Source organism: Aplidium turbinatum, chromosome 3 (assembly GCF_918807975.1).
Source record: "Aplidium turbinatum chromosome 3, kaAplTurb1.1, whole genome shotgun sequence".
NCBI lineage: Eukaryota > Metazoa > Chordata > Ascidiacea > Aplousobranchia > Polyclinidae > Aplidium > Aplidium turbinatum.
Genome location: NC_137474.1, coordinates 47,606,366 through 47,624,807, shown reverse-complemented (window position 1 = coordinate 47,624,807; position 18,442 = coordinate 47,606,366). Strand labels below are relative to the sequence as shown.

The 18,442-nt window shown below is 43.7% G+C and overlaps 1 protein-coding gene across 2 annotated transcripts in view; it reads right to left on the bottom strand.

The window, feature by feature from the left end:
* The window catches only part of LOC145767547 (P-selectin-like), a 47,916-nt gene extending 29,745 nt beyond the window's left edge, over positions 1-18,171 (bottom strand). For both annotated transcript variants that reach the window (XM_082579389.1, XM_082579390.1), the window contains exons 1-5: positions 18,045-18,171; positions 17,337-17,425; positions 16,626-16,737; positions 13,361-13,492; positions 12,407-12,502 (exon numbers count right to left, since the gene is read on the bottom strand). In XM_082579389.1, the coding sequence (XP_082435515.1) occupies positions 12,407-12,502; positions 13,361-13,492; positions 16,626-16,737; positions 17,337-17,425; positions 18,045-18,108 (493 nt within the window). In that variant the 5' untranslated portion in view covers positions 18,109-18,171. The remainder of the gene's footprint in view (positions 1-12,406; positions 12,503-13,360; positions 13,493-16,625; positions 16,738-17,336; positions 17,426-18,044) is intronic.
* Positions 18,172-18,442: the final 271 nt, after the last annotated feature.

The window sequence follows — 18,442 nt, the reverse complement described above, 5'->3', positions numbered from 1 at the left end:
GCATATGCCCCAAAGATCAAAATGGAAGTTGGTGTTGGACCATCGGTTGTGCTTCAACTGTCTAGGAGACCACTTCGTTCGCCGTTGCCAAAGCAATAGCAAGTGTGGGATTTGTCTAGAGAAACATCACTCCCTGCTTCATAACGGAAGATCTCATGAGAGAGAAGGAGAGTAAGGCCCGTTGCATGGTGGGAATGAAGGGCATCCAAGGGTGTCCACGAACATGATTATTGAAGGTGGTACTGAAGACGTAGCGGTCACTTGTGCAAGTAGCGATGTGTGTTCCCGAGGGGATGGTATGGTGAAGTTAAAGGTTGTTCCTGTCACAGTGTATGGAAGTGATAGCCAGCATTGTATTAACACATATGCGTTTTTGGATGAGGGGTCTAATACCACATTGCGCTCCACTAGTTTAATGGATCGGCTGCAAATGAAAGGACAAAGTGTGAAGTACTCTCTTTCTACTGTAAGTGGCACCTGTGTAGAGCAAGGATACAGGCTTTCCTTTTTGGTTAAAGGCATCAATGAGAGCACTGTGGTGCCCTTGAAAAATGTACTTGTTGTTGCGAACCTACCAGAGTTAAGTGACAGCATTCCTACAATGAGGAACACGGAAGGACGGGCATACTTGAACGATGTGAGATTCCCAGAGCTTGCGGGTGAGAAAGTGGAAATCTTGATCGGTGCAGATGTTCAAGTTGCCCACCGTTCACTGGAGCGCAGAGAAAGTCCGCTTGGAGGTCCTGTAGCATTGAAGACTGAACTTGGATGGACTCTGGTAGGCCCGATTAATGACCAAGCTCCTAACAGTAGCTTGGCATATGTTAACTTCATTCATAAAGACAGCTCTCTTCTCCATGCTCAGATGGAACGTATGTATAACCATGACTTCAATGATGGCCCTGACGTTGATGGTTTTTCTCTTTCCATCAATGACAAAAAGGCTGTTTCGCTAATGGAGAAGTCAGTGAAACAAGTAGAAAGCCACTATGAGATTGCCTTGCCCTGGAAGTCAGAAAACACAGAGTTACCATTCAATCGTGTTATAGCTTACAAGAGATTGATGTATTTAAAGCAGAGATTTCTAAAAGATGATGGGTTATTTCAACAATACAAGGATAAACTTTCTGGGTATATCATAAACGGACATGCACAAAAGGTTCCTGAAGACCGATTGGCACCAACAAATAAAACCTGGTACATTCCCCACCATTCAACCAATGGAAAATTCAGAGTTGTTTTTGACTGCGCAGCCCAATACAAAGGAAAATCATTGAATGGGGCATTGTTATCTGGACCAGACCACACCAGCAACCTTGTTGGAGTTCTTAACCGTTTCCGCACTAATCCATTTGTGGTGGTAGGGGACATAAAGTCAATGTTTCATCAGGTGTTGGTGCCCCCTAACGATAGTGACAGCCTTAGGTTTCTTTGGTGGCCCGATGGTGACCTGTCTAGGGACCCAGAAGATTATCAAATGCTGGTTCATCTTTTCGGTGCAGTCTCATCTCCCAGTTGTTGTGGGTTTGCTTTAAGGAAGGTTGCAACTGACAACATGCTGAAAATGGGACCTGTTGTGTTAGATGCTATTTGTCGAAATTTCTATGTAGATGACTTTCTCAAATCTTTTAAAAGTGTCCCTGAAGCCGTACTGATTGTAACTCAGTTGCGGGCCTTATTAAAGTGTGGTGGTTTTGATCTTGTAAAACTGCGAAGCAATTCGAGTAAGGTACTAGAGGCCTTTCCAAGTGAAGACTGTTCATCAGCCAGCATCAACTTGGACTTGGAGGCAACAGAGGACGAGAAGACCTTGGGCGTGCACTGGAACACCCAGACAGACAGTCTTGTCATTAAGGTCAACATTCAGCCCCGCCCAGCCACCCGTCGTGGAATTCTATCGATGGTTAGCCAATTGTATGACCCTTTAGGCATCGTGCAGCCCTTTGCCTTCCCTGTGAAGGTACCCATGCAAAAGTTGTGTGCTGATGGCCTGGGTTGGGATGAGACTATTCCGTCAAATCAGCATAAAATCTGGGAACAATGGCTTAGTCGCCTCCCTCAGTTGGAGGGCATCTCTATCCCACGCTGCCTCTGCAATACCAGTTTAGCAGTTGACAATGCTCAATTACACTGTTTTTGTGATGCGAGTCAGACAGGTCATGGCGCAGTGGCTTACTTGCGAGTGGTTGACAGTTGTGGCAATGTGCAGGTTTCCTTTCTTATGGGAAAGTCGAGAGTAGCCCCTTTAAAGTCTCAGACCATTCCTCGGTTGGAGCTCACTGCTGCTGTGGTTGGAGTAAAACTTGCTACCTTTCTCAGGAAAGAGCTTGATGTAGTGATCAGTACCACAACTTTTTGGACAGATTCAACTTCGGTGCTGCAGTACATTCAAAATACTTCAACTAGGTTTCAGGTTTTTGTTGCTAACAGAATTGCTGCCATCCACTCTGGGTCAGAACCTTCTCAATGGCGGTATGTCAATACCACAGACAATCCAAGTGACCTAGCTTCTAGGGGTATCATGCCGGACTTAGTTGACAAAGCTAGAAACTGGTTTACGGGTCCAGATTTTTTAAAAATGAGTGAAACTGGCTGGCCTTCTTTTCCCAATCCGGTGCCTTCTGTGGCAAGCAGTGATCCCGAGTTGAAAAAGCAGTATCGCATCAATGCATTAACCATGCAGTCTGACGATCATACCACCACGCTGGATCGCCTGTTGAATCACTTCTCCTCATACCTTCGCCTTAAAAGAGCTGTGGCTTGGATGCGACGTTTCAAGCAATTCTTGAAATCTAAGGTCAAGGGAAGTACCTTTAAGGAACCAAGTAAAGCAAACTTGACGGCCCAGGAGCTAGACGAGGCAGCAGACGACATAGTGAGGCTTGTGCAGAAGCAGACCTTTGCTAGAGAGATGGCGCAGCTGCCTGATCACGAGACCTTTAATGCTTCAAGTCATACCCCTACTGTGAACCTTAAGTTCTCCCCTCTGCGCAAGCTTTGTCCCATCATTGTGCATGGGTTAGTTGTTATGTTGGTAATTGTCACCATTGGTGGCGCTTATCACTATGGTGGTGCTTGTTACTATGGTGGTGCTTGTTACTATGGTGGCGCTTGTCACTATGGTGGCGCTTATTACTATGGTGGCGCTTATCACTATGGTGGTGCTTGTCACTATGGTAGCCCTTATTACTATGGTTGCTCTTATCAGTATGGTGGTGCTTGTCATTATGGTGGCGCTTGTTACTATGGTGGTGCTTGTCACTATTGTGGCGCTTATCACTATGGTGGCGCTTGTTACTATGGTGGCGCTTGTCACTATGGTGGTGCTTGTTACTATGGTGGCGCTTATTACCATTATGGTGCTTGTTACTATGGTGGTGCTTGTTACTATGTTGACGCTTATCACTGTGGTGGCGCTTATCACTATGGTGGTGCTTGTTACTATGGTGGCGCTTATCACCATTATGGTGCTTGTTACTATGGTGGTGCTTGTTACTATGTTGACGCTTATCACTGTGGTGGCGCTTATCACTATGGTGGTGCTTGTTATTATGGTGGTGCTGGTCACTATGGTGGTGCTTGTCACTATGGTAGTGCTTGTCACTATGGTAGTGCTTGTCACTATAGTGGCGCTTATCACTCTGGTGGCGCTTGTTACCATGGTGGTGATCACTGTAGCGGCCAGTTTCCTTTGCTCCCTTTTTTGTTTTGTTGGTGCTCTCTACCGCCTTCCGCAAGGCACGCCTGACGCCTTGTAGATTTCGATAAATTTAGTTTTTGGGTTTTTGTCCGCCATGGAAGGAGTACTGTAAGTAAGTGTGTGTTTTAATCTTTTAATATTGTTTTTATGTTTCAGCACTGGAATATTGTTAAATTTAAATCAGTTTTTGATCACCTGCTGAAAGACACAATTAATTTGTCATAAACGCCATTGTTGGCTATTGTTCTCTGATTCCTGTTTGGTGTTACCTGGTGATTTGGTATTTGCTTAGGTTTGAACCTTTTGTTTTTCATCTTTGTTTGTGTACTTTCTTTCCTTTATGCCTCTCGGCCATGTACGACCTGGGTGACCAAGTTTTTGCCTTTGTTGCACATATTTGCTAGCTCCCATTCATAAACTGCATTTTTATACAAGTTTGCTAGTGCTCATTTCAAATAGTCTCTGTAGACAGGGTTTCTACAATCACTATGGTGGTGCTTGTCACTATGGTGGTGTTTGTCACATCACTATGGTGGTGCTTGTCACTATTGTGGCGCTTGTTATATTGGTGGCGCTTGTTACTATGGTGGTGCTTGTTACTATGGTGGTGCTTGTGACTATGGTGGTGCTTATCACTGTGGTGGCGATTATCACTATGGTGGTGCTTGTTACTATGGTGGCGCTTGTTACAATGGTGGCGCTTGTTACTATGGTGGCGCTTGTTACTATGGTGGTGCTTGTCGCTATGGTGGCGCTTATCACTATGGCGGTGCTTGTTACTATAGCGGTGCTTGTTACTATGGTAGTGCTTGTCACTATGGTTGTGCTTGTCACTATGGTGGCGGTTATCACTATGGCAGTGCTTGTTACTATGGTGGTGCTTGTTACTATGGTGGTGCTTGTTACTATGGGGACACTTATCACTATGGTGGCGCTTATCATTATGGTGGTGCTTGTCACTGTGGTGGTGCTTGTCATTATGGTGGTTCTTGTCACTATGGTGGCGCTTATCACTATGGTGGTGCTTGTCACTATGGTGGTGCTTGTCACTATGGTGGTGCTTGTCACAATGGTGGCGCTTGTGACTATGGTGGTGCTTGTCACTATGATGGCGATTATCACTATGGTGGTGCTTGTTACTATGGTGGTGCTTGTCACTATGGTGGCGATTATCACTATGGTGGCGCTTGTTACTATGGTGGTGCTTGTCACTATGGTGGCGCTTATCACTATGGCAGTGCCTGTTACTATGGCGGTGCTTGTTACTATAGTGGTGCTTGTTACTATGATGGTGCTTATGACTATGGTGGTGCTTGTCACTATTGTGGCGGTTATCACTATGGTGGTGCTTGTTAGTATGGTGGTGCTTGTCATTATGATGGTTTTTGTCACTATGGTGGCGCTTATCACTATTGTGGTGCTTGTCACAATGGTGGTGCTTGTCACTATGGTGGTGCTTGTCACTATGGTGGTGTTTGTCACTATGGTGGCGCTTATCACTATGGTGGTGCTTGTTACTATGGTAGCGCTTGTTACTATGGTGGCGCTTGTTACTATGATGGTGCTTGTCACTATAGTATTGCTTGTCACAATGTGGCGCTTATCACTCTAGTTGCGCTTGTTACTGTGGTGGTGATCACTATGGTGGTGCATGTCACTATGGTGGCGCTTCTCACTATGGTGGTGCTTGTCACTATGGTAGTGCTTGTCACTATTGTGGCGCTTGTCACTATGGTGGTGCTTGTCACTATAGTGGCGCTTATCACTATGGCGTTGCTTGTTACTATGGTGGTGCTTGTTACTATGGTGGTGCTTGTCACTATGGTTGCGATTATCACTATGGTGGTGCTTGTTACTATGGTGGTGCTTGTCACTATGGTGTCTATTATCAGTATGGTGGCGCTTGTTACTATGGTGGTGCTTGTCACTATGGTGGCGCTTATCACTATGGCAGTGCTTGTTACTATGGCGGTGCTTGGTACTATAGTGGTGCTTGTTACTATGATGGTGCTTATGACTATGGTGGTGCTTGTCACTATTGTGGCGGTTATCATTATGGTGGTGCTTGTCACTATGGTGGTGCTTGTCATTATGATGGTTTTTGTCACTATGGTGGCGCTTATCACTATGGTGGTGCTTGTCACTATGGTGGTGCTTGTCACTATGGTGGTGTTTGTCACTATGGTGGCGCTTATTACTATGGTGGTGCTTGTTACTATGATAGCGCTTGTTACTATGGTGGCGCTTGTTACTATGATGGTGCTTGTCACTATAGTAGTGCTTGTCACAATGTGACGCTTATCACTCTAGTTGCGCTTGTTACTGTGGTGGTGATCACTATGGTGGTGCATGTCACTATGGTGGCGCTTCTCACTATGGTGGTGCTTGTCACTATGGTAGTGCTTGTCACTATTGTGGCGCTTGGTACTATGGTGGCGCTTGTTACTATGGTGGTGCTTGTCACTATGGTGGTGCTTGTCACTATGTTGGCGCTTATCACTATGGCGTTGCTTGTTACTATGGTGGTGTTTGTTACTATGGTGGTGCTTGTGACTATGGTGGTGCTTGTCACTATGGTTGCGATTATCACTATGGTGGTGCTTGTTACTATGGTGGTGCTTGTCACTATGGCGGCTATTATCAGTATGGTGGCGCTTGTTGCTATGGTGGTGCTTGTAACTATGGTGGCGCTTATCACTATAGCAGTGCTTGTTACTATGGCGGTGCTTGTTACTATAGTGGTGCTGGTTACTATGATGGTGCTTTTGACTATGGTGGTGCTTGTCACTATGGTGGCGATTATCACTATGGTGGCGCTTGTGACTATGGTGGCGCTTATCACTATTGTGGAGCTTGTTACTATGGTGGTGCTTGTTACTATGGTGGCGCTTATCACTATGGTGGTGGTTTTCACTATGGTGGTGCTTGTCACTATGGTGGTGTTTGTCACTATGGCGGCGCTTATCACTATGGTGGTGCTTGTTACTATGGTAGTGCTTGTTACTATGGTGGCGCCTGTTACTATGGTGGTGCTTGTAAATATGATGGCGATTATCACTATGGTGGTGCTTGTTACTATGGTGGTGCTTGTCACTATGGTGGCGATTATCACTATGGTGGCGCTTGTTACTATGGTGGTGCTTGTCACTATGGTGGCGCTTATCACTATGGCAGTGCTTGTTACTATGGCGGTGCTTGTTACTATAGTGGTGCTTGTTACTATGGGTGTTGCTCGTGACTATGGTGGTGCTTGACACTATGGTGGCGATTATTACTATCGTGGTGCTTGTCATTATGGTGGTTTTTATCTCTATGGTGGCGCTTATCAATATGGTGGTGCTTGTCACTATGGTGGTGCTTGTCACTATGGTGGTGCTTGTCACTATGGTGGTGTTTGTCACTATGGTGGCGCTTATCACTATGGTGGTGCTTGTTACTATGGTAGCGCTTGTTACTATGGTGGCGCTTGTTACTATGGTGGTGCTTGTGACTATTGTGGCGCTTATCACTATGGTGGTGCTTGTGACTATGGTGGTACTTGTCACTATGGTGGCGCTTAGCAGTATGGTGGTGCTTGTTACTATGGTGGCGCTTATCACTATGGTAGCGCTTGTTACTATGGTGGTGCTTGTCACTATGGTGGTGCTTGTCACTATGGTGGCGCTTATCACTATGGCGGTGCTTGTTACTATGGTGGTGGTTGTTACTATGGTGGTGCTTGTCACTATGGTGGCGATTATCACTATGGTGGTACTTGTCACTATGGTGGCGCTTAGCAGTATGGTGGTGCTTGTTACTATGGTGGCGTTTATCACTATGGTGGCGCTTGTTACTATGGTGGTGCTTGTCACTATGGTGGTGCTTATCACTATGGTGGCGCTTATCACTATGGCGGTGCTTGTTACTATAGTGGTGGTTGTTACTATGGTGGTGCTTGTCACTATGGTGGCGATTATCACTATGGTGGCGCTTTTCACTATGGTGGTGCTTGTTACTATGGTGGCGCTTGTTACTATTGTGGCGCTTATCACTATGGTGGTGCTTGTGACTATGGTGGTACTTGTCACTATGGTGGCGCTTAGCAGCATGGTGGTGCTTGTTACTATGGTGGCGCTTATCACTATGGTGGCGCTTGTTACTATGGTGGTGGTTGTTACTATGGTGGTGCTTGTCACTATGGTGGCGATTATCACTATGGTGGTGCTTGTCACTATGGTGGCGCTTATCACTATAGTGGTGCTTGTTACTATGGTGGTGCTTGTTACTATGGTGGCGTTTATCACTCTGGTGGTGCTTTTTACTATGGTGGTGCTTGTCACTATGGTGGCGCTTATCACTATAGTGGTGCTTGTTACTATGGTGGCGCTTGTTACTATGGTGGCGCTTATCACTATGGTGGTGCTTGTCACTATTGTGGTACTTGTCACTATGGTGGCCCCTAGCAGTATGGTGGTGCTTGTTACTATGGTGGCGCTTATCACTATGGTGATGTTTGTCACTATGGTGGTGCTTGTCACTATGGTGGCGCTTATCACCATTGTGGTGATTGTCACTATGGTGGCGCTTATCACTATGGTGGCGCTTATCACTATGGTGGCGCTTATCATTATGGTGGTGTTTGTCATCATTATGGTGGTTGTCACTATGGTGGCGCTTATCACTATGGTGGTGCTTGTCACTATGGTGGCGCTTATCACTATGGTGGTGCTGGTCACTATTGTGGCGTTTATCACTGTGGTGGTGCTTGTCACTATGGAGGCGATTGTTGCTATGGTGGTGCTTTACACTACGGTGGTGCTTGTCACCATTGGTGGCGCTTTTCACTATGGTGGCATTTGTTACTAAGGTGGCGCTTATCACTATGTTAGCGCTTGTCACTATGGTGGCGCTTATCACTATGGTGGTGCTTGTCACTATGGTGGTGCTTGTTACTATGGTGGTGCTTGTCACTATGGTGGCGCTTATCACTATGGTGGTGCTTATCACTGTGGTGGCGCTTGTTACTATGGTGGCGCTTGTCACTATGGTGGCGCTTGTCACTATCGTGGCGCTTGTCACTATTGTGGTGCTTGTTACTATGGTGGCGCTTATCACTATTGTGGCGCTTGTCACTATGGTAGTGCTAATTACTATGGTTGCTCTTATCACTATGGTGGTGCTTGTCACTATGGTGGTGCTTATTACTACGGTGGCGCTTATCACTATGGTGGCGCTTGTTACTATGGTGGTGCTTGTCACTATGGTGGCGCTTATTACTACGGTGGTGCTTATCACTGTGGTGGCGCTTGTTACTATGGTGGCGCTTGTCACTATGGTGGCGCTTGTCACTATGGTAGTGCTAATTACTATGGTTGCTCTTATCACTATGGTGGTTCTTGTCACTATGGTGGCGCTTATTACTACGGTGGCGCTTATCACTATGGTGGCGCTTGTTACTATGGCGGTGCTTGTTACTATAGTGGTGTTTGTTACTATGATGGTGCTTGTGACTATGGTGGTGCTTGACACTATGGTGGCGATTATCACTATGGTGGTGCTTATCACTATGGTGGTGCTTGTCATTATGGTGGTTTTTATCTCTATGGTGGCGCTTATCACTATGGTGGTGCTTGTCACTATGGTGGTGCTTGTCACTATGGTGGTGCTTGTCACTATGGTGGCGCTTATCACTATGGTGGTGCTTGTTACTATGGTAGCGCTTGTTACTATGGTGGCGCTTGTTACTATGGTGGTGCTTGTGACTATTGTGGCGCCTATCACTATGGTGGTGCTTGTCACTATGGTGGTGCTTGTCACTATGGTGGCGCTTATTACTACGGTGGTGCTTATCACTGTGGTGGCGCTTGTTACTATGGTGGCGCTTGTCACTATGGTGGCGCTTGTCACTATGGTAGTGCTAATTACTATGGTTGCTCTTATCACTATGGTGGTTCTTGTCACTATGGTGGCGCTTATTACTACGGTGGCGCTTATCACTATGGTGGCGCTTGTTACTATGGCGGTGCTTGTTACTATAGTGGTGTTTGTTACTATGATGGTGCTTGTGACTATGGTGGTGCTTGACACTATGGTGGCGATTATCACTATGGTGGTGCTTATCACTATGGTGGTGCTTGTCATTATGGTGGTTTTTATCTCTATGGTGGCGCTTATCACTATGGTGGTGCTTGTCACTATGGTGGTGCTTGTCACTATGGTGGTGCTTGTCACTATGGTGGCGCTTATCACTATGGTGGTGCTTGTTACTATGGTAGCGCTTGTTACTATGGTGGCGCTTGTTACTATGGTGGTGCTTGTGACTATTGTGGCGCCTATCACTATGGTGGTGCTTGTGACTATGGTGGTACTTGTCACTATGGTGGCGCTTAGCAGTATGGTGGTGCTTGTTACTATAGTGGCGCTTATCACTATGGTGGCGCTTGTTACTATGGTGGTGCTTGTCATTATGGTGGTGCTTGTCACTATGGTGGCGCTTATCACTATGGCGGTGCTTGTGACTATGGTGGTGGTTGTTACTATGGTGGTGCTTGTCACTATGGTGGCGATTATCACTATGGTGGTACTTGTCACTATGGTGGCGCTTAGCAGTATGGTGGTGCTTGTTACTATGGTGGCGCTTATCACTATGGTGGTGCTTGTTACTATGGTGGTGCTTGTCATTATGGTGGTGCTTGTCACTATGGTGGCGCTTATCACTATGGCGGTGCTTGTTACTATGGTGGTGGTTGTTACTATGGTGGTGCTTGTCACTATGGTGGCGATTATCACTATGGTGGCGCTTTTCACTATGGTGGAGCTTGTTACTATGGTGCCGCTTGTTACTATTGTGGCGCTTATCACTATGGTGGTGCTTGTGACTATGGTGGTACTTGTCACTATGGTGGCGCTTAGCAGTATGGTGGTGCTTGTTACTATGGTGGCGCTTATCACTATGGTGGCGCTTGTTACTATGGTGGTGCTTGTCACTATGGTGGTGCTTGTCACTATGGTGGCGCTTATCACTATGGCGGTGCTTGTTACTATGGTGGTGGTTGTTACTATGGTGGTGCTTGTCACTATGGTGGCGATTATCACTATGGTGGTGCTTGTCGCTATGGTGGTGCTTGTCACTATGGTGGTGCTTGTCACTATGGTGGCGCTTATTACTATGGCGGTGCTTGTTACTATGGTGGTGGTTGTTACTGTGGTGGTGCTTGTCAATATGGTGGCGATTATCACTATGGTGGCGCTTTTCACTATGGTGGTGCTTGTTACTATGGTGGCGCTTGTTACTATTGTGGCGCTTATCACTATGGTGGTGCTTGTGACTATGGTGGTACTTGTCACTATGGTGGCGCTTAGCAGTATGGTGGTGCTTGTTAGTATGGTGGCGCTTATCACTATGGTGGCGCTTGTTACTATGGTGGTGCTTGTCACTATGGTGGTGCTTGTCACTATGGTGGCGCTTATCACTATGGCGGTGCTTGTTACTATGGTGGTAGTTGTTACTATGGTGGTGCTTGTCACTATAGTGGCGATTATCACTATGGTGGTGCTTGTCGCTATGGTGGTGCTTGTCACTATGGTGGTGCTTGTCACTATGGTGGCGCTTATTACTATGGTGGTGCTTGTCACTATGGTGGCGCTTGTCAGTATAGTGGCGATTATCACTATGGTGGCACTGGTTACTATCGTAGTGCTTATCACTATGGTGGCGCTCATCACTATAGTGGCGCTAATCACTGTGATGGCGCTTGTTACTATGGTAGTGCTTGTTACTATGGTGGCGCTTGTCACTATGGTGGCGCTTATCACTATGGTGATGCTTGTTACTATGGTGGTGCTTGTTACTATGGTGGCGTTTATCACTCTGTTGGTGCTATTCACTATGGTGGCGCTTGTCACTATAGTGGTGCTTGTTACTATGGTGGCGCTTATTACTATCGTGGCGCTTATCACTATGGTGGTGCTTGTCACTATTGCGGTACTTGTCACTATGGTGGCGCTTAGCAGTATGGTGGTGCTTGTTACTATGGTGGCGCTTATCACTATGGTGATGTTTGTCACTATGGTGGTGCTTGTCACTATGGTGGCGCTTATCACTATTGTGGTGATTGTCACTATGGTGGCGCTTATCACTATGGTGGCGCTTATCACTATGGTGGTGCTTGTCACTATGATGATACTTGTCACTATGGTGGCGCTTATCACTATGGTGGTGCTTGTTACTATGGTGGTGCTTATCACTATGGTGGTACTTGTCACTATGGTGGTGCTTGTCACTATGTTGGCGCTTATCACTATTGTGGTGTTTGTCACTATGGCGTCGGTTATCACTACGGTGGCGCTTGTTACTATGATGGTGCTTATCACTATGGTTGTGCTTGTTACTATGGTGGTGCTTGTCAGTATGGTGTGCTTGTCACTATTGTGGCGCTTATTACTATGGTGGTGCTTGTCACTGTGGTGGTGCTTGTTACTATGGTGGCGCTTGTTACTATGGTGGCGCTTATCACTGTGATGGCGATTATTACCACGGTGGCGTTTAAAATGCATTTCAATCCTTGGAATGCATTTTTAAACCACTTAAGCCGGGATTTGAACCAGCGTTGCTTGATCTATCAATTTCTTCATTTACAAAGTTGGTTGCTTATCGCGATGAGCTATTGTGGCAGATATATGATGGTTATGACGCACGCTGCAGCCTTAGTGAGAATCAAAACCCACTTTTGTAACAATTTCCTTCCTCGACATTGTAGTCGCATCCTTTCGCAGAACAAAGATTCGACGGAATTCCTCTGTATCCACAAAGGCGTCGTGCAACTGAACACAGATGGAAGAGTCGAAGTGGTCAATCATGTTGAAAGCAAGCGATCGACAAGGTTACAGGAAAACTAGCTATTTTGATTAAACTTGCAAATGCACTTGCAATATTTGAATTATGTTTTGTAAGTCCGTATCCTAACATCGCTTTTTGCTAACAGACGTAAAAGAAATGAGCAGCATATTTTCTCAATTGTTAATTAGTTTGTTTCACTTCAGTGAAACATGAGATAAACTGAAACCAAGGAAATGAAGTGCGTACAGAGAAAACAGTTGCCACATCTTTTTTACAATTCCAAATAAATGTACCATATTAATCCATTTAACTCAAAAGTAAATCAAAGATTTCAAACTTAGTCCAAAGTTTAAATAAGCTGCACAAATTAATCTAAAGTAATATTTTTTAAGCAGACGCAAGCCTGGTTAAGATATGGATTATTTTAGACTACTTCGCTTTGTTGAAATTAAAATATGAAAAAGGATAAATTTACCAAATATTTCAATAAAAATTTGTAAATGCAATGATAATTTTCAGATAGATTGATGCTTTTGCGACACAGTATTTTATAATCGTGTGTATGTTTAGGAGAGAGAACTTGTGCTTTGAACATCTCGAATTTTCGAATGCTGTTTGCATTAACGAGTTGATAAAAATTCACTTTAAAATAAAGTTGTACGGTTTTTAAAGGGTGGGAATAGATGTTCCAAAATAGCAATTAGGAAGAACAAGTATCTGGCAACACTGTGATTAAACACCTCACTCTGAGAAGGTAGTTTCGCATCCTGTACTTCAAAATGTTTCCAAGTGCAACAATATTGAAGTAAACATAAAATAAATCTGTTCTGGCCTTCCTTTACCTTCACTGCATGAGGAGCGTGCCTCGTTCCAGCAACAACCGGCGAATTCTTGACACATTTCCTCATTGATGCCGGGATAGCCGCAAGGGCGCGATGAGCATTCGTCATTTCCTGACGCAACTCTTCCCAAGTCTGGAAACCAACAAACATTTATCACCCAGACTGATGCACTTATGTTATAAAGAAAAGATATATTACCGAACAAAGCCCAGCAGATGTTTATAGAAATCGTTGCTACCACTGACAACACCTGGCAACCAACTTACGTCTGACCTGGTCAAGCGTGGCAAACGAGTGTGCTAGTTTCGTCTATGCATTTTCAACAACAATACAACTGTTTCAGTGCTGTTTATTAATCTATTGCCAGTGTCATATCTCATGTGAATTCATTCTGGGCAGCCCATTTGCAAAACGACATTTAACAACATTTAAGGCGAGTTGAATGCCCCACATTAGCAATTTAATGCACCATTTTATGATGGCAGTATAGGTAGGAAGGTAGCTTATTACGAGTATGCTAATAAGCAAGTTGATTATTAAGAAACTATTTAAAAATCTGGCTACTGCTATGGTAAATTCAATCAAATGTAAAATTTAAAGTTTGTCTCTCACGGTTTTTGTTATTTTATTTTACAAATTAATATTTTTATCTTTTTTTGTTAATAGCCTATGTAATCATTATTATTTGTCTTGATTGGCTTTTCGAGGAAGACATATAGAGTTACATCCAAAGATATTTTTAACTCAAATTGGTTTTGAAATACAAATTTAAGTTTTTATCTTACCCAATTTCTTTTGCACTGTGAGGAAACAGTAGTTATTGTTACCATATACAGTAGAATTCGCCTATAACGGCTTCGTTTATAACGTCAATTCGCCTATTACGTCACATTTCGCCCGGTCCCGGCAGAATTCCTATCTTTTACGTGCATTGCAGTTCGGCTACAACAGCATCGCTTATAACGTCAATTCGCATGTAACAGCACCCTTTATTGGTCCCCAGACGTCTTTTGTTCGTTTATAACGTCACTTTAAGCCATCACCTTCACCAAGAACGGTCAGTCTTTTAATCCAATTAGCGCTGCTGCTTGCAAAATGTCTTTCCTTTATTTTGCTACGTCGTTCGCAACAGGGACTTTAATTAGGTAACTGAATTAACTTTTTCCCGCGTGAAAAACTATCACATGTAAAAAGCAGCTCTACAGCTGACCTTTAAAAAACTCAAAGCAACAGTTGTACGTTGTAGAAGCCCTGAAGTCAATCAGACAACTAGACCGATACTTCCGAAGTCACGACGACAGCGAGCAAATCCTACATTATTTAGCAAAAGCTGAACGCTATGTGGTAGAGAAATCCGTGTCAAAGCCGAAACAGCTGAAGATCAATGCCTTTTTTGCTAATAAACAATGAACTTCTCTACTACTGTATGTAACGAGCTGTAGCCTATTGCGCAAATTTCCTGTACCTTTCGCTGTAGTTTTTTTTTTTTAACAATTTCTTTGTTTACTGTATTTTCTGGGTGACTTTTGTCAGTTTGGTGGTACACAGTAAACCTGACTGGATTATACACCTCTTTCTTTATTCAAAAGACAGTTTTGGAATAGTTTGCGGTAGTTTGTCTATAACGTCAATTCGGCTATAACGCCAGTTTTGCAAACCCCTAGAGGTGCCGTTATAGGCGAATTCTGTACTAGGAAACGCAGTAGCTATTGTTACCATATACGAGAAAACGCAGTGGCTATTGTTACCATATACGAGAAAACGCAGTGGCTATTGTTACCATATACAAAGAAACGCAATGGGTATTGTTACCATATACTAGGAAACGCAGTGGGTATTGTTACCATACATTCATGTTCTTTGCCGTTATGTTCGCCTGTTCACTCGAGAATAGAGCATTCTTCTCTTTCACTTCTTCGACAACAACAAAAATCTGCTTTTATTAACTCTGAACTCGAAGTTTGTTGAGTCAGGTTTAGTGGCGCATGTACGGTTGGTTGGTTTTGAATCTTTATCGTCGGACTGACAAAGCCTTGATAGGTTATTCCTGGTAGTTTCGCATACTTGTAGAGGCTTTTGACGCAGGGCCGGTTACCGAGATTGACAGAGTGAAGTTTTCCGATTGTTGAAGTGTTGTTGCCGGGGAATTATTCCATTGACTGGGTGACGCTGAATGGAGAGCAGTCCTTAAAATGCGTTGTTCAAGCGCACACCCCGAAGGTCGAACCAGCGCAGCGTGATCTTGATCCGGCCGCGTAATCACTGAGCCAACGGGGCGGGCCAACCAAAATGGCATCTGTTTGTGATCCAGGTTTCAAAGGACAGCAGTTTGACACCGCTCGGAAGCGTTTGTTTTTAAACATTTTCCAACTAGGCTGCCCAGTTGGGTTAGGGTAGGACATGAGCTCACAGACAATGTTAAACTGGTACCAGACTTGGACAACTAGAATTTTTTCAGCCTTTTGAAATTAGATTAGAATTATAATTACAGCTATTCTAGTTTTTTACAAATTAGACTAGACTTAAAATTTGAGCTAGCTAAGTTTTTGCAAACTAGATTAAAGTTTAAACTAGATTAGAATTAGTTCGACGCAGTCGTCACATATCTTTTTTCTATTTGGATAAAAACGCTAATATGGCAACTCATGGGCAACTCTAGATCAAAGTGTCATTCCCCCATCACTGCACCAAAACCACTTACGTCATAATAGACATTGTGATGTAGGTCAATTGATGAGTTAATCGAGATTTTAATGACTTCGCTGCGATGAAATGACACTTTGATGTGATCGTTTTATTGCATTTTCCGTGCATGAGGTTTCCTTTCATTTGCTGAAAAGCACTGTTGGAAAAACTAGAATTTTTAGCAAAACTGGAGATTAGATTAGAATTAGAGTCAACAAGTTTTCACCAAATTAGATTAGAATTACTAACATTTTGGTCTAATTCATCGAATTTGACAATTGCCCAAGTCTGACTGGTAACCTGCCGGGCAACACAGTTGGGAACCAAAAGACTGCCCATTTGTTACCCAGATGTGACCCAGTTGTCATTGCTGGCTGGTTAGTTTCTCTCCTGAGGTGATCAACAGTAGGTTAAAGCTTTTGCAAGCTCAGTTTCCAGGTAAGGTTGGGATCTTTGGTCTGTTTTGTACCCATTAACAATTCTCGGCTACCTTTTGAATTTTACCGTTAATTTTAAGTGCCTATTAAATATAGTCCTTGAGAATGGCATTGATAGTGATTGAAATAAATATGCAGAACACCTGTTGAAACGCAGAGTACAGCAAGATTAGCTCTTGTGTTGGTCCTTCCTTTGAACCACCTCCCATTCCTGCACATCACTGAACCGGAACCACCACCTAGCTCAAATCCACCCTAAACACAAAGCAAATATTGAAGGATATAAACCAATTCTCCTCCGCTTCATACTCACTCAGAAAGATAGGAAAAAACGGTAGCCTACAAGAGATACATGCTAATTCACTCACTCCAGCAGAGTAACCTCTTCACAAAATTATCCTTCCAACCTAAGTCATTACCTATCACACTTTAAAGCATCTAAGCTTGAGCTTGTTGGTATACATTGTGTGTACAACAATACATCCAATCTTGGTGCTCACATTCAAGCATGTAGGCTAATTCAGTGTCTTTCCAGAACACAGCAGCGTGCCCTTGATGGGCAACGAACCGATGTCCTCTGTAGCCCACTACCTTACATTGTTTTACCAGGGTAGCGTTTAACTTCATGTGTTGCCAAAAACAAAGATAACCTGGCGGTTGCCGTGTAGAGAAACATATAAAATAACTTTAAGCTGCAGATATAACCAAAGTCGAAACAAATGAAAAAAATAGGTTGAATTTTTGTTGATTCTTGGCGTAACACAATTTTTTTGTGGTAAAACAACTTCTTGACCGAAGACTAGCTTTGACAAAATAATCTCCAAACAAATAACAATAAAGAGTAGTTCACTCACGTTACAAACAAAGGAGCATCTGCTACCATGATGGTTAGACCTCGTACATTGTACGTTACCATTGGGGAGGCGCTTCAACTGCGGGCATCCTGGAGAAGTGCTTGAGTTATTCGGATCATTGTTACAATTAACAACCAAGCAATAAATTATATAGAAGACGATTAAACAAGAGCAAAATACAATCAACAGAGAAGCTGCATTTTTGGCGGCAGACCCGTGATGTAGAGTTGACATGATCGAACAACAAGAAAGGTTCAAAATGACTGAACAGAAGAACACGTGAAGAAGACGTGATGAAGACGTGATGAAGACGTGAAGAAGACGTGATGAAGACGTGAAGAAGACGTGGAAAAGACGTGATGAAGACGTTTAAATGAAACGGTAGCCATCCTTAAAGCCACTATTTTGAAAAAATTCTTCGTACCATAGAAAAACTAAGCAAACATGTTAACGATTAGAAAGTGAAGTAGATTAAAAGCAGTCGAACAGCAAAACAGAATGAGATAGATTGTTATGGGAGTGTAAGTTGGATTGCAGACCGATGAAGAGTAAGCTAAGTTAAACTAAAAGTAACTCAATAATAACTTATAATTAAACGAGATCGTATGATGCAGGAGATAACATGGAGCACTGAGGTGGAGTTTGAAACGATGGAACAATGCATTGCAATAAACGATGATAATTACTTTAATTTTGCAATTGGCTTACCGTTACTTCTGCTTGCCAGGCAAGGAAATCCCAGCGAAATCAACAACAACGCTTTCAACATCATTATGACAAATTCAGATCGGAATGTTGTAAAAATTTGTTTTTATTTCAAATGCTGGCAAAGTGAAAAGGTTTAGGTAGGCCTACTCTAAAAATAAACTTTTACATTAGCTGACAAATAGTGGCTTGAAAGTTCAAACACTTCGGAAGCCCTGTGGTGTCTTTGAATGGAAGGTTTGATAATGTTTCTAAGCAGTCGAGTGTAGCAAGAATTCAGCGACAAACACGTGTTTCACCCATGAGGCTGGGCTCATCAGTATCGCACCATTAATTCATACCAGATAGTTCTCAACCGCTGCTTTTGCCAGTCAATCCTTATCTTTGTGGAAAGAAAACAA